Below are 15,817 nucleotides of genomic sequence, written 5' to 3' on the forward strand. Positions count from 1 at the left end.
TCCTCACTCCTGCTGGCCACCTCTACCTCCCTGTGTGCTGTGGAGTGAATGTGTCGGAGTGGCAGAGTCTCTCATTCTGCAGCCAGAACACGGTACAGCAGGGGTGATGAATGCAGCTGTAATTACACCAACCCCAGAGCCAAAAGGCAGCAGTGGTGATTCAAGTTTGGGGGGCCGGGTCAAATAGGCTTGGATTTGGGTCAGGGCCTAAAATTTAAGCCCAAGCAAACCTCTAATTGGTCCAAATGTCATACCAAAACTATTCCCTTAATTGTGCTACTTGGGTAGGCCCAGTTCTGCCACCCTTGTTCACACCAAGTGGTACCTCATTCCTTGAATACTTTCACTGTGATTGGCGGAACGACTGGCAGACTAGTAAATTACCACTCAGCATGAGTAAGAATGGCAGAAGTTTACTGAACTCCTGGAATGCATGGCATGGCAGGCAAAAGGACATGCTTAAGTGAGCTGTAGCTCACGAAAGCTTATGCTCTAATAAATTTTAGTCTCTAAGGTGCCACAAGTACTCCTTTTCTTTTTGCGAATACAGACTAACACGGCTGCTACTCTGAAACCTTTCTTACTACCGTTTTCCATCTTTGTCTAGTGAGGACACTGCTGAGGAGTACATGCAGATTTATTATTTGTTACTTTCCCAAAGCCAAACTACAAACAGACTTGAACATAAGCAGTCCTATTAACGTCAACTATGTGCATGAATAAGACAATCACAATACAGTCCTGGTCCAGTGTTGTCATTATAGCTTATTGGACCCATTTAAGAAATTTGTTGACATTATGATACTTAAAACTAGCAGGGGCTGTTCACATCAAACAAGTGCTATCATATCTAAATTAATATCTCTGCCACATACTTGTAAATCTGCTAATTTTAAAATGTCAAACTATTTTAATTTGAGTCTGATCTTCATTCCACTTGCCTACAAAATGCACTAAAAATGATGGCTAAAATGGTCTCTTGAATTCAATAATACAATTACTTTAACCGTAATATTCAAATCATATAAAATATAAAAGGTACACTGTCAATTTATATACAGCCTGAAATTTAAATATTGTGAGTTGATTTTTTTTTAAACCAACTATATATATATATATATATACTTCTAAACAAAGCTTCCTGTTGACCAGCTGGTTTAAGACAAATAAACCTCCTCTGAAATCTCAACAGCAAAGACCTTAAAAGTGAAACTTACTATAAAACACAAACGAAATGGATCTTACAGATTTTTTTTTAATTGTCCAAGATGAGAAAACTTCAGAAAATAAACAAATCCCATAAACAATGTCAAGGGTGTTATCATTTTTTCACTTTAGTAAGAAGTTGTCCTTAGTAAGACATGTAAGAAAACATTATTATATATAACTACCCTTTGATAGCTGAAAATTATTTTTTAAAGGATCAGTGTCATCACCTTGTTTGTATCCTAGACTGGGCAGTGCACCATGAATTATTAAAAAGATAACGCTCCTTCGCCTGTTACTTTTCCTAATCCTTTTACAGCTGCAACAGCTTTTCATTCACCACCTCACCTTTGATGCTTTTGGGTATAGGCGGGTCTAAGCGTTATGTACTGTGCTCCCAGATCCGCTGTACAGCGAGGGTTGTGCGGGCTCCTGCTTGTAGTCATTCTTCCTCCTGGGAACACGGAGACGTGACTAAAAGACGGCCAGGCTCCCCCACATATACTGTCCCCGGACAAAGTTAGCGCCTAACGTGTGGGGGGTTACAAAAATGACTTTCCAGCGGGATGTTTGTCTGGTTCTGGCCCCTAGGGGCGGTCAGCGCCCCGGTTCTCGAGTCGTCCAGGCGAAGCCCCCAGAGCTCTCAGCTGGCCTCCTTCCTGCACAGCTGTTCGCTCTCGCTCGGGCACATGCTGGCGCCCCAGCCCCGCTCACTAGCCTGGGGAGGAGAGTCCCTCTCTCCGCACCTGTCGTCAGGCCATACCGGCAGTTCTGCTATGCTGTGCAGTGTCTCCAGGGGGCACTGCTCACGTCCCCCCCGCGGCATGTAAACACCCGGGCCCTGCGCTTACCCGAGGCTGATGCCCGGCTCCGAGCCGGGGTGCCACCCCCAGTGCTTATGCGCCCGTGCCCGGGGCTGTCCCCGTGCATGGGCGGGGGGTTGTCCGTCCCTGCAGAGGCCGCTCTGCCCGCGGCAGGGCCTCACCTGCGTCCCGGGCTTTGTCCCACAGCACGATGCGCAGCGGCCGCCGGGGCAGCTCTCTCCGCAGCAGCGCAGCGCACAGGCTGCCGGTCAGCCCGGCGCCCACGATCAGCACCCGCGCCGCGGCGGCGGCCATTGGCCTACCCGGAGATGTGACGAAAAGGCCGGCTCTGCCACACAGACCGTCCCCGGACGACGGTAGTGAGCCTGCGCTCGGGCGGCGGGCCCGGGCCCTGGCTCCTCCCGCTGCTGCTGCGGGCCCAACCAGCGCGCTGCCCGGCGGAGCCTGCCCCAGCCCCGCTCGCCTGCAGGGGGAGCAGCCGGGCCACTGGCCCGCAGTGACAGCCGGCCCCCGGAGGGCCGCCTACCAGCGCTGCCTCTCCGGGCTGCCGGGGCTCGGGGGGGGGACGAGCTTTTACAGGGGGCGAGGGTTTCTGCTGCTTTGTGTCCCTGGGCAGCTCTGTCTTGTGCGCACACGAGAGACAGGGACATGCACAAATCACACATGTACCCCGTACCCGGCCCTACCTAAACAAATCCCGGCCCAGCGCGATCCGTACACGCTCCGCATACATACCGGCCTCTCTCCCCCCCGCCCCGCCACACTCCCCCTACAGGAGTCAAACGACAAGTCCGGTCATTGAATGCCCAATCCTGCAAGTGACTCTGCATGAAGAGACTCCAGGGTGGCAGGTTTGTAGAAATTTTGGTGGTGCTCAGAACCCGCCCGAAACTCCACCCCACACCTGCCTAAGGCTCCGGGAGGGAGTTTGGGTGGGGGGGAGAAGGTCTGGGGTGCAGGCCCTGGGCTGGGGCAGGGGATTGGGGATCTGGACGGGTGAGAGGTTGGGCTCTGGGATGGAGTTTCGGTGCGGGGTGCAGGCTCTGCGATAGAGTTTGGATGGGGGCAAGGGGAGGGGGTGCAGGCTCTGGGAGGGAGCTGGGGGATGAGAGGGGGTGCAGGCTCTGGGAAGGAGTTTGGGGGGTGGAGGGGTGCAGCGCTTACCTGGGGCTCCTAGGCAGGGAAGGCCGGGAGTCTCCATGTATTGCTACCCCCCAGCTTCCCATTGGTGCAGGGGCGCTTGGGGCAGGACGCAGACCCACCCCATCCAGGGGCTGCAGGGAGGGGCCGGCAGCCACATGGAGTGAGCAGGGAGGAAGCCGCTCAGCTCCTCTACGCTGCCAGTGGTGAGTGGGGGCCCCGGGCTGTTTTAAATAAACCGGAGGACTCACGGGGGGGGGGAGGGCGAGGGAGACACCCGGCCCCAAACATTGCTGGAGCCAGGCCCCGGGCCAAGAATATTCCTGGTGCCCCGGCACCACAGGCCCGTGGGATTCGCTGCCCATGACATCCTATAATTTTCAACATTTAAATTAAATTCAGAATTTAGAGCTATACAAGATCAGATATTTAATTTCTCCCTTAGAAGAAGGCCACCAATAATTATGATACTAAAATTCTTTTGAATTGCATATACTCGGGAAAGTACTGTCTCCATGTATATGCATTTATATTTAGATGCATCCGATGAAGTGGGCTGTAGCTCAGGAAAGCTTATGCTCAAATAAATTTGTTAGTCTCTAAGGTGCCACAAGTACTCCTTTTCTTTTTGCGAATATAGACTAATATGGCTGCTACTCTGAAACCTGTCATTTATATATGCATTTCAATTAACCCTTTTAATTACCTTAAAATATTTCTCCTCAGATTAATTTCTATACTATTAAAATAATGTTAAAAGATTGTTAAAGTCCAATGATTAAGCACACTAATGTTAGGAAATGCAAATGTACTATAGAATATCATACAATTGTTTCATACAACCTTGTAAGTCACATCTTGTGACGTGTAGTGAGGCCTTAGTCCTGCAAAGCACTTCAGCAAGTGGTTAACCTTTGGGGCATGACTACACTTGCAGGTGTAGAGCGCTGTGAGTTAAACTAGCCCTCCGAGAGCTCAGCAGGGAAAGCACTGCACTGTGTCCATACTGTCAGATTCAAGCACGCTGGCGTGGCCACATTAGCAGCTCTTGCAATGCAAGAGGGAGCAGTGCATTGTGGTAGCTATCCCAGCATGCCAGTGGCTGCAACATGCTTTTCAAATGGGTGGTGTGGAGTGTGACAGGGAGTGTTGTCTGTATGTGGGGGGAGGGAGAGTGGGTTTTTGGGGGGCTGAGATCATTTCAGCATGCTGTCTTGTAAATTCAGACAGGTGCAGATCCCCTTCCCTCCCCCCTCTCTTTCAGAAACACTCTCAACAGCAGCATTCCACAGTAATTGCTTGCCTTGTCCCGGAGCAGATAAGCATGCCGACTGTCAGAAATGGAGCTTTGAAAGGGCATATCCGCATTCCTACAGCCAAGTTCAAAACAATGACAAGAATGGCCACTTGATTTAAGGGGATTATGGGACTTTTCCAGAGGCCAGTCAAAGCGCAGTAATGCAACACTTCGTTCAAACTGACGTTGGGGCGTTTCAGCCAAGGCACAGCAAGCATTATGCTTCTCGTGGAGGTGGATTACCAGGAGCACTCCAGCTGCAGAGTCCAGACGCTCTAAGTGCCTTGCCAGTGTGGACGGGTCGTGAGTTAGAGCACCTAGGGCTGCTTTAATGCGCTCTAGCTTGCAAGTGTAGCCAAGTCCTTTGTGTACATATAGTCACATTGATTTCAGTGGAACTAATCACATTATTGAGATTATGCACATGCTGAAGTGCTTTTTGGATTGGGGCCTGATGGAGATGAGGTTAACTGTGCTTACCTGAGTGGTTAACTGTGCAACCTTAAATGTTGTTATATATAAAAAAAATTAATTCACTTTTTTCTTTTCCCCAGGAAAAATGTCAAAAGTCAGACCTCATGAGAGCATCCAGTCTCATGCATCTTACTAGGTTAGTAGGAAGGAGCTTGTTTGAATATTTGTACACTACAAGGTACATACAGACTGCTTGATGCGCCTTACAAGATATGCCACAAATGAGGTGGGCTGCTATGAGCTCTGCCTCATTCAATACATAGCAGATGGAAATTTGTATCTTGCACACAATATTTATTTGATCCTGGACAGCTGAATTTTTTTTCTTAGGCATGTAGAATAACTTTCCATTTTATTATGATCAATCCTTATGTTAGGGACATGCAAGTAAATAACAGTATCTGTTTTGCAAGGCTGAATTCTTAAAAGATGAACAGGGACGATGCAGGGCTTGATGAACAGCATAAAGGATTTAAAAGAAGCACTGATAGAGAGGCCTACAATACAGCCAATCTTTGCTCTCGGTACTGCAGATATACATAAATAATCCTACAAACTGAACTGCAGATTTACAATGTATACTGTTCCATCACATATAACTCAGTCAAATCAAAACCAATTTTCACCAGAGCACTTGAAGGTCCTTTTCCTCAACAAGGACCCTTTCCCAGGCAAATTTCAACTTTTTACCCCATTGCTAAAGCTATGTATAACTTTTAATTAAAATTCTATTTGAATTAGTAACATCAAATACAACATTATACTTTATCATGCAGTTTCCATTTGTAATACTTGTCGTGTATATTATGTGTACTTCTTATATGTCTGCTTGTGCTGTACACAGTACATTGGTAAGTAATGTTATTTAGCTTACAAATATTAAATCAAGCCTTATTGCATAAGAATGTAATTACAATCTGGCATGGCTTCTTAGGATATAATATATTGAGTTGTATCTTCATGAGTGTTGCATGCCAAGCTTCCCTTCAAGAAGTCCAACAGAAAGATGATTGTTTAGGGATTCCTCAGAACCACTGTAAGCCTCATGGATAATTAAGAAGTTGTAGGTTTCAGAGTAGCAGCCGTGTTAGTCTGTATTCGCAAAAAGAAAAGGAGTACTTGTGGCACCTTAGAGACTAACAAATTTATTAGAGCATAAGCTTTCGTGAGCTACAGCTCACTTCATCGGATGCATTTGGTGGAAAAAACAGAGGAGAGATTTATATACACACATACACACACACAGAGAACATGAAACAATGGGTTTATCATACACACTGTAAGGAGATTTCAGAGTAGCAGCCGTGTTAGTCAGGGCATCCGATGAAGTGAGCTGTAGCTCACGAAAGCTTATGCTCTAATAAATTTGTTAGTCTCTAAGGTGCCACAAGTACTCCTTTTCTTTTTATTGTAAGGAGAGTGATCACTTAAGATAAGCCATCACCAACAGCGGGGGGGGGGGGGGGGGAGGAGGAAAACCTTTCATGGTGACAAGCAGGTAGGCTAATTCCAGCAGTTAACAAGAATATCAGAGGAACAGTGGGGGGTGGGGTGGGAGGGAGAAATACCATGGGGAAATAGTTTTACTTTGTGTAATGACTCATCCATTCCCAGTCTCTATTCAAGCCTAAGTTAATTGTATCCAGTTTGCAAATTAATTCCAATTCAGCAGTCTCTCGTTGGAGTCTGTTTTTGAAGCTTTTTTGTGAAGTATAGCCACTCTTAGGTCTGTGATCGAGTGACCAGAGAGATTGAAGTGTTCTCCAACTGGTTTTTGAATGTTATAATTCTTGACGTCTGATTTGTGTCCATTCATTCTTTTACGTAGAGACTGTCAGTTTGGCCAATGTACATGGCAGAGGGGCATTGCTGGCACATGATGGCATATATCACATTGGTAGATGCGCAGGTGAACGAGCCTCTGATAGTGTGGCTGATGTGATTAGGCCCTATGATGGTATCCCCTGAATAGATATGTGGACAGAGTTGGCAACGGGCTTTGTTGCAAGGATAGGTTCCTGGGTTAGTGGTTCTGTTGTGTGGTGTGTGGTTGCTGGTGAGTATTTGCTTCAGATTGGGGGGCTGTCTGTAAGCAAGGACTGGTCTGTCTCCCAAGATCTGAGAGAGCGATGGCCTGTCCTTCAGGATAGGTTGTAGATCCTTGATGATGCGTTGGAGAGGTTTTAGTTGGGGGCTGAAGGTGATGGCTAGTGGCGTTCTGTTGTTTTCTTTGTTGGGCCTGTCCTGTAGTAGGTGACTTCTGGGTACTCTTCTGGCTCTGTCAATCTGTTTCTCACTTCAGCAGGTGGGTATTGTAGTTGTAGGAATGCATGATAGAGATCTTGTAGGTGTTTGTCTCTGTCTGAGGGGTTGGAGCAAATGCGGTTATATCGTAGAGCTTGGCTGTAGACAATGGATCATGTTGTATGATCTGGATGAAAGCTAGAGGCATGTAGGTAGGAATAGTGGTGAGTAGGTTTCCGATATAGGGTGGTGTTTATGTGACCATCGCTTATTAGCACCGTAGTGTCCAGGAAGTGGATCTCTTGTGTGGACTGGTCCAGGCTGAGGTTGATGGTGGGATGGAAATTGTTGAAATCCTGGTGGAATTCCTCAAGGGATGCTTTTCCATGGGTCCAGATGATGAAGATGTCATCAATGTAGTGCAAGTAGAGTAGGGGCATTATTCTCTGTGTGTGTATATCAGTCTCCCCTCTGTTTTTTCCACCAAATGCATCCGATGAAGTGAGCTGTAGCTCACGAAAGCTTATGCTCTAATAAATTTGTTAGTCTCTAAGGTGCCACAAGTACTCCTTTTCTTTTTGCGAATACAGACTAACACGGCTGCTACTCTGAAACCTGCTGTATTATGCAAGGTCTGTATGCCCTTTAGGGCTAAGCAGCTTTGGGATTTCTTGCTTAAGCTTAGAAATATTGCCCTCTCTAAATTCCAAGCAGCATAGTGATATAATTCCTTCTGGTGATAGAATATCCCCTTCCCCCAGAGTTCAAACTTTGGTGGGACAGTTCAAACTGTGATGGGTTTGTGCATGTCCCCACTTCATGGGTGTGGGGGGAGCAATCAACAAAATCTTTTGTCCACTGATGTTCCACAATGGTTCATCTGGTGTGTATAGGCCTTCTTTTGTGGGGCAGGAGATGACACTTCTTGTGGTAAACTAGTATTTCACACTTGGTAATACTCCTTTCCTGAATGTAAGAGTTTCCTGTCTCATAGCAAACACTTTCATAGTTAAAGCAATCACTTATATATTACCTTATGACATTGGATACAGATATTATGAGTGATATTGATACATGCAGCAACTCTCAAGCATTTCATAACGTCCAAACACTATACACATCTCTATAAGTCTAATACCTATTTTAACAAAACAAACACACAGATGGGCCAGACTGGTTTTCAGCTATATCAGTGTTCAGTGAGGCCTATGGACTTTGGCATGAGCTGGCACCTAAACTGCCAGAATCACAACCACCACCTCACTTCACAAGGATGTTGTGAAAATAAATTCATTAGTGTTTGTGAAGCACTCTGACAGTATGCTGTTGAACCTCGTAGAAGCACCCAGGAGGAAACTACTAATTCTGTATTAAAAGCAAGGTTTGAATAGTATGCAGTAAATAAGGCCTGGAGCCACACACTGGACAATGAGGATAAAACAAAATATTGAATAATACCATCAATCCTATGCTGGATGAAACAGGGTCTGAATGAGGCAGAAGGTCTGTGTTTTTTCCACTATTTTTTCACCCATTCTTTTAACATACTTTCTTGTGCTCTTATGTACAGCAGAGTAAGAAAGACACTCAGCTGTATCTAAAGCACTTAAGAAAATACTGTCTTTCTGTCCTTCCACATATCCTTTCAGGAAGGACTTTCAAGCTATACCATATTGCAACACAGCTCCTAAACAGCCAGCAGCATTTTAAACTCTGAACCCTCTAACTCTCTTGTAAATCTTTTAAATATTAGCATAAGAAACAGGCAAAGGGGATTTATTTTATTTTCCTCTTTCACTGGTGTCAAAAAAAGACAGAACAAACACTGAATGGGGGTGGGGGGAAGCATCCGATGAAGTGAGCTGTAGCTCACGAAAGCTTATGCTCAAATAAATTTGTTAGTCTCTAAGGTGCCACAAGTACTCCTTTCCTCTCTCATCACACACTTTTCCTTTCCGTGCATTTAGATTAAAACAAAATATGAAGTGCTTCATCACAAAGAATTCTGCACTTCAAATACAGTATTAATGACATTTTCTAGAGAATAATGTCAGTACCTTCTGCAAGCATCAACCTATGACTAGCATTTCAGATTCTCCACGTCTGACTCATTCCATGGGCAAGGGTCACCACCATGCCAGTTCTGTTTCTTTTCCTTTAATTTTCACATTTCCCACCCCCCTCCGCGTATTTCTCCTCCTCATTGACTAGCTTTATTCCAGTCTCATCTGAAACCTGTAACTCCGAATGTCTCTCTTCCTTTACCGTTTTAATTATTTGACTCTCTAAAGTATTGCAGTCTTCCTTTTTTTTTTTTTTTTTTCCAACTAGCAACTTCACAGTTAAGCCTTTCTTCCAGTCCAGAGATTGAGCACATGCCTCTTTTGCTATTTGTACATGGCACCTTGTGTGGCAATGTCTATGTTTTAAGCAAGAGTGAGCAAAACACCACTGTAATGTGTGACTGGGCAGAGGCCAGCAGATAGGAAACCAAAGGCCAGGTCTAAGGTTAGATATCAGTTTTTCTATATGATGTTTTATTAGGAAATGGCGGTCAACGGTTATGCCAACTGTTGCAGAAATTGGGAAGTGGGTTAGAAATAACCACCACCACAAAACTGTAGAACCGAATAGTAGAAAGTCAGTGTGGAAAGGTGGAAAATTTCCTGTAGTTTATGCTGTAAACTTTCAATGTTTCCAATGTCCTTGCTGTAATATTATTATTCAGTAGGTATTCTAAAAAGCCTTTATCAACATATATTTCAATGTTTTATTTGATAACCTATATCTCAAATTCTGGCCTCAGCTGAAGATCATGCACCTCAGAAGATAAGAGTAGGAGCCATAGAATATACTGAATTTTCAGAAGTAACCATTTATTTTGGGTGTGTCAGCTTCTGGGTACCAATCTGAGGCACCTAGGGCCAGATTCTCAAGGTATTTCGGCTCCTAGAGTCATAATGCTCTAAATGTCCACAGCTATGGAGACTCAAAAGGTTTAGATTTATTAAGCTAATTAACAGCAGGTTGAACAGATTTTTCTCTTCTGACTGCAACAAACCATTTATTACAGCGGTTATAGGAGGCTGGTAAGAGGAAGGAATATGAGGCATTAGGCTACTAAATACTTTTGAGGATCTGGGGCTTAAAGCCTGATTTTTTTTTTTTTTTTTTTTTCAGGACTTGAAGCTTCCATTGGTTACTTTTGAGAAGTTTGGCTGTAATCTTATCTGGTATAGACTGCCCCAGCCAGCGTTGAATTCCAAGATTTTGAGCATTATTAAAGTAGTGGGTATTTTTAGTATACTTCTTCTATTCTTTATCTTTCTTTTAGTTCATCCTTCTTCTAGAGATGAGACAACACATTACCTCAAAACCATTCCATTCCCTGCCCAGCTGCCTATAACTCCTTTAATAAATGATTTGCTGAATTCAGAATAGAAAAATCTGTTCAACCTGCTGTTAACTAGATTAATAAATGTAACCTTTCAAGTCTATATCTGTGGACATTTAGGCATTATACCAAAACGTAGTATTTTGCAAATATACTTAGTGTGGTCACTAATGATATTTATCATTTTCCTTTACAGTGTTTCCAAAACTTTTGTAAACTGAACCCCCTTAGGAAAATGAAATCAGTTGCATCCCCTGCAATCCCACCATCAATTCTTAATGGCTTGTCCATCTTAATCTAGACATCTTCCACATTGTCCTGGCTGCTTCGGCATATACCAAAGTTTGGGAAATTTCAGTCATTTGTCTGATAAAATGTACTGGACTGTAAATGTACTGGACACCTTCCAGATATTCCAAAAGGGACAGCCCTTGTCCCAAACATCTCACAGTGCACTGTGCTGTTTTTAAATGAATTGTATGATTCTTAATGCAATGATTTACATCTATCTAGTGGTGAATTAAAGCTCACTATGGACCGTATCCAATCCAACCAAAGGGCCCTGCACTACAAATCATGCCACATCTGGCTCCCTGTCCTGCCATACTGCCTCTTGTTTCTAAGGTCATGTCTACACTACCATTTATGTCAGCAAAACTTATGTCACTCGGGTGTGAAAAACACACACCCCTGAGCAACATAAATTTAGCTGGCATAAGTGGTGGTGTGGACAGCCCTATGTTGTCAGGAGAGCTTCTCCCACTGACATAGCAATTGCCACTTGTTGGGGGTGGTTTAATTATGTTGATGGGAGAGCTCTCTCCCGTCAGCATAGAGCTGCTGCATGAGAGATCTTGCAGTGCACAGCTGCATCGGTATAGCTGTGTTGCTCTAAGGTCTCTAGTGTAGACGTAGCTGAGTCCCCTGTAGATTGCAACACTCTAGTATTTCTAGTGTTTGCTGCTGGCAAATCCTACCTATCATACTATAAAAAGTGATCAGGCTAAAATGGGGGGCTATTCAAACCACATACATTTTCAGTAGAAAATGCTTTTATCAGTTGGAAACTGAGCTCATAACTAAGTTTGAGGCAAATTATAGAGATCTAGATTATTTTCTCAACTGGGGTAGATAATGGCTTTACTTCTGAATATAGTTATCTGATTTTAGAAAAATGTAAAGGCTTCTTATATACCTCCATTAATTCTGAGCTCATATTCAAGGAAACTCGAGCTTGAGATGGCAACAGGCCAGCAACACTTCTATTTGTAACAAGCCTGGTAACCATTGTAAACATTTCAGCGTGGTAGCCATGTTAGTCTGCATCAGCAAAAACAATGAGGAGTACTTGTGGCACCTTAGAGACTAACAAAAATTTATTTGGGCATAAGCTTTCGTGGGCTAAAACCCACTTCATCAGATGCATGGAGTGGAAAAAAAACAGTAGGCAGGTGTATATACATCTCCAGTAAAGACATTCCATGCATTACAATGACGGGGGCTCAGTGTAGTTTAAAGTGATTCCTTTTTTGCGAATACAGACTAACACGGCTGCTACTCTGAAACCTTTTTTGCTTTGAATCCCATTTTACAGTTATCTTCTGGAAGGCCTTTTTAGGCCCAATAGAAGTTAGTTTTGCAATGAGTAGAGTAGTATTCTATTGCTAGATTTACTTTTTCCTTTTTGAATAATAACTTTTCATGTCACTTAATTGTTTGTTTTTGGGAGTGATTTATTTTACCAAAGAGTTTGGTATATGATTAGGAAATGTGCTATGCCTACTAATCATCAGTATAATTTATAGAGAAACAGGATTGGTTCTCCTGGGACTGGTGGATTTTCATTGGTGAAATCATGTAGAAGTGGGTCAGCTGGACATTATGGTTCTGAGTTGAGGTAGGTATCTAAAGCAGTCAGAAAGTTATGAGTACAAGTGAAATCTCAGAAGAAAATAAGAGTGATATATAGAGTCCCTGTTGGTGTTTTTACAGAAGGTGAGTTTATTAAATGTGAATAAAGACATCAATGAGAGTTTGGAAACAAAAGATTTACAGTTAGAAGGAAAATCTCTCTATGTTCAGCTGGTAAGTCAGTCACCAAGGTTGCTTGGAAAGAGGGAGAAAAGAGTGCCCCCAGAAAGAACTACATGAGGTATGAGTTAGGCCCTTTATTTTCATTTTTTTTATTTTCCAGGAATTTACCGGGTTTAATTCAAAAATTTTAAAAAATGGGAGGGTATCAGTAAAAATGAAAAGGAAGTCAGCAAGTGGGGGAGGGGTCCCCGTACTCAAAGGGAGCGGGGGTGAGGGGGGGGTTGGGTACTCTCAGAGGGTACTCACCATGTGCCAGTTGAGGAAGCCTTCCACTCCCTGCAGTGGTGGGTAGTCTCGGCTGCTGGAACCTGGCTCCTCTCCCATCTTGTTCCCCGCACAAGTTGCGGAGAAGCAAACTGGGCTGCACTGAAGGGTCAGGAGATCAGTGGAAGGCTGCAACCCATGTGTACTGGTCCCCTTGGTGGGCAGAGCCCTCTTCTGATCCTACCCTTTAGTGTGGCTCTGTCTACTTGCCCTCTTAAAAATTTCCAGGTCCCAAAAAAGCCAAAATTCAGGTGAAAATCAATAAAAACACATATACTGGCTTTTTCAAAAACCTGGGAATTTTTCAGGAGCAATCAGTAAATATTGATAATGAAGAAGCTCCGATATGAGACAGCTCATTACAAGAGTGGTTACAAGAGCTGTAACCACTCCAGGGTAGAGTCTATTGCTGAAGTGTACACCAAGGAGCAGAAGACCTAGGGAAACCCCTGTATGAAGGATGCATGTGATAGGACACTAGTTAAATAGCAAGTAACCCATGGGCCCAATACTGAGCTCATTAAATCACAATTATTGCCAGTTTTCCAGCTAGAGCATTTAGACCTTAGTGAAGGTGCCCAAGATAGTGATACATTTTGTGACAGCTGGGATAGCTCCCTTACCCTTACAAGTGCCATAAATTCTTTAGTGACCATAAATAGTCAAAAAGAAAAGGAGTACTTGTGGCACCTTAGAGACTAACAAATTTATTAGACCATAAGCTTTCATGATGAGCTGTAACTCACAAAAGCTTATGCTCTAATAAATTTGTTAGTCTCTAAGGTGCCACAAGTACTCCTTTTCTTTTTGCGAATACAGACTAACACGGCTGCTACTCTGAAACCCATAAATAGTCAGAATCTCAATTTCAAATTTCATCCAAAAGGACACTCCCCTTAACTCTGTGCCAAGATATTGGTTCAATACGGCCACCAAATGAGAGTGTCAGCTGAATTGCTACTACCATTTGCTGTAGCACCTTGATGTTCCTTTGAGGTCTGCCATCCAAATACTGATCCATCTTCAACCCATTTAGAGCATAAAAGCGGACAAAATTGTAGGGTACAATGGTATGGCTGCTGCATACTCTAAAGCTGCATTATGGTAGGTATCTTGTTCACTAATGTATATTAATTTTCATTACTTATTCCTATCTAGGGGTATTCTTAATATTTGAGTTCTCTCATCTCATTAGTTCTCCTATTATGATGTATGTGCATATGGATGTGATGAGGGTGATGTACACATAGAGAAGCAATTCCTTCCTTGGTGTTTTCCTGCTCTCTACTCACTTTCCTCGGTGCAGGGATCCCCAGTTCTTGAATATATTTTTCTCAGCGTGCTTTTCTGGGGCTGGCCCTTTTAACTGTGGCAGAGCCAAATAGCTGCACCTCTGAAGTGCCCATTTTGTAACTGACTGAAGCTTGTTGCATCTCACACACACGCACACATTTGAGAAATACCTGTTGTACTTCCATTGTTGTATTAATGTAGATGGAATATATGGGCCAAAGGTGTTAACATAATCCAGTCACTGTCCAACATTTAAACATTATTAAACAAGCTGCAGGATTAAGTATACAGAGACCTCAGCCTGCTTAGTATCATGGTAAACACATGATTTAAAGGTCTAAAAGATTTTTTTAATTAAAGATAAAGAAATGAAGGAAAATCAGTTAAAGCATTTGAAATGTAAAGTATTAAGTAATGCTTTCATTTTAACAACATCCCTTGTTCCTTTTTCTGTAGAGTTTTTAGTAGGAATCCCCGACCCTCTCCCCCACCCCACCTGGTTTAACAGTCTCTTAGATGGTATCAAAGATGGTCATACCTGTCTTTTTGGGGAAAGAGAAGTTACTTGAGGTGGGCTAGAGCTGCTGTTAGTCAGATCCCATTTCATCAAGGTGATGTTTCGGATTCAGCTGGAGCCAATAGAGATGGCAATGTCACCTAGGTCCCTTTCTCTGGCCCGGTCTGGTCAGAACATCTCTCAGAATCAGGATGATGAAAGTCCAGGAAATCGGGTGGTGGCACCCACAATGGTGAAACTTGCTCCAATAGCCTATTTTTCTCCCTAGAGTCTTTCTTTAAGGACCCACGAAGGGAATAGTGGGTGGAAAAGCCTATGCCTTCATTATTTTGGCCAGCAATTAGGCCTAGTTTCCGACACTCATGGAGGATGGGTGTGATCCCAAAGGACTGGAGAAGGGCAAACATAGTCCCATTCAACAAAAACAAGGACCTGGAGAATTATAGATCAATCAGCCTAACTTCTATACCTGGAAAGATACTGGAACAAATTATGAAACAATCAGTTCGTAAGCACATGGAGGATAATAGGGTTATAGGGAATAGCCAGTGTGGATTTATCAAGAACAAATCATGCCAACCCAACTTTATTTCCTTCTTTGACAGCATTATTGGCCTACTGGATAGGAGGAAGCTATAGATGTGATGTATCTTGATTTTTATAAGGCTTTTGACACATTCCCACATGACATCCTCATAAGCAAACTAAGGAAATGTGGTCTATGAAATTACTATAAGGTGGATGCACAATTGGTTGAAAGACTGTACTTGGGGTAGTTATTAATGGTTTACTGTAAAAGTTGGGAGGGGGGGCAACATGTATCTAGTGAGGTACTGCAAAGGTCTGTCCTAGGTCTGGTACTGTTGAATATTTTCATTAACGACTCAGATAACAGAGTGGAGAGTATGCCTATAAAATTTGCAGATAATACCAAGCTGGGAGGGCTTGCTAGAACTTTGGAGGACAGGGTTAGAATTCAAAATGACCTTGATAAATTGAAGAATTGGTCAGAAATCAACAAAATGAAATTCAATTAAAAACAAGTGGAAAGTACTATACGTTGGAAGGAA

The 15,817-nt window shown here is 43.4% G+C and overlaps 2 protein-coding genes across 18 annotated transcripts in view; one reads left to right on the plus strand and one right to left on the minus strand.

Annotated features, from left to right (window-relative positions):
- RNLS (renalase, FAD dependent amine oxidase) overlaps nucleotides 1-3,319 on the minus strand; it is a 148,824-nt gene extending 145,505 nt beyond the window's left edge. For 2 of the 13 annotated variants that reach the window (XR_006282483.1, XM_043517989.1), the window contains exons 1-2: nucleotides 2,192-2,488; nucleotides 1,555-1,660 (exon numbers count right to left, since the gene is read on the minus strand). Coding sequence is in view for 12 of the 13 variants with exons in the window: in XM_043517989.1 (XP_043373924.1) it covers nucleotides 1,555-1,660; nucleotides 2,192-2,324 (239 nt within the window). In the remaining variant the exon portion in view is untranslated. Of the gene's footprint in view, nucleotides 1-1,554; nucleotides 1,734-2,191; nucleotides 2,491-3,194 lie in introns of those variants that run through there. The other 11 variants (XM_038410443.2, XM_038410442.2, XM_038410437.2 and 8 more) reach the window with 8 other exon arrangements.
- LOC119858904 (lysosomal acid lipase/cholesteryl ester hydrolase-like) overlaps nucleotides 1-15,817 on the plus strand; it is a 41,117-nt gene that overhangs the window by 6,318 nt on the left and 18,982 nt on the right. Inside the window, exons 1-3 of one of the 5 annotated variants that reach the window (XM_043517982.1) lie at nucleotides 2,760-2,881; nucleotides 3,265-3,376; nucleotides 5,022-5,077. The exons of 1 other annotated variant lie outside the window; for it this stretch is intronic. The gene's annotated coding sequence lies outside the window, so the exon portion shown is untranslated. Of the gene's footprint in view, nucleotides 1-2,594; nucleotides 2,882-3,264; nucleotides 3,377-5,021; nucleotides 5,078-15,817 lie in introns of those variants that run through there. 3 more of the 5 variants (XR_006282479.1, XR_006282478.1, XR_006282482.1) reach the window with 3 other exon arrangements.

Source organism: Dermochelys coriacea, chromosome 7 (genome assembly GCF_009764565.3).
Source record: "Dermochelys coriacea isolate rDerCor1 chromosome 7, rDerCor1.pri.v4, whole genome shotgun sequence".
NCBI lineage: Eukaryota > Metazoa > Chordata > Testudines > Dermochelyidae > Dermochelys > Dermochelys coriacea.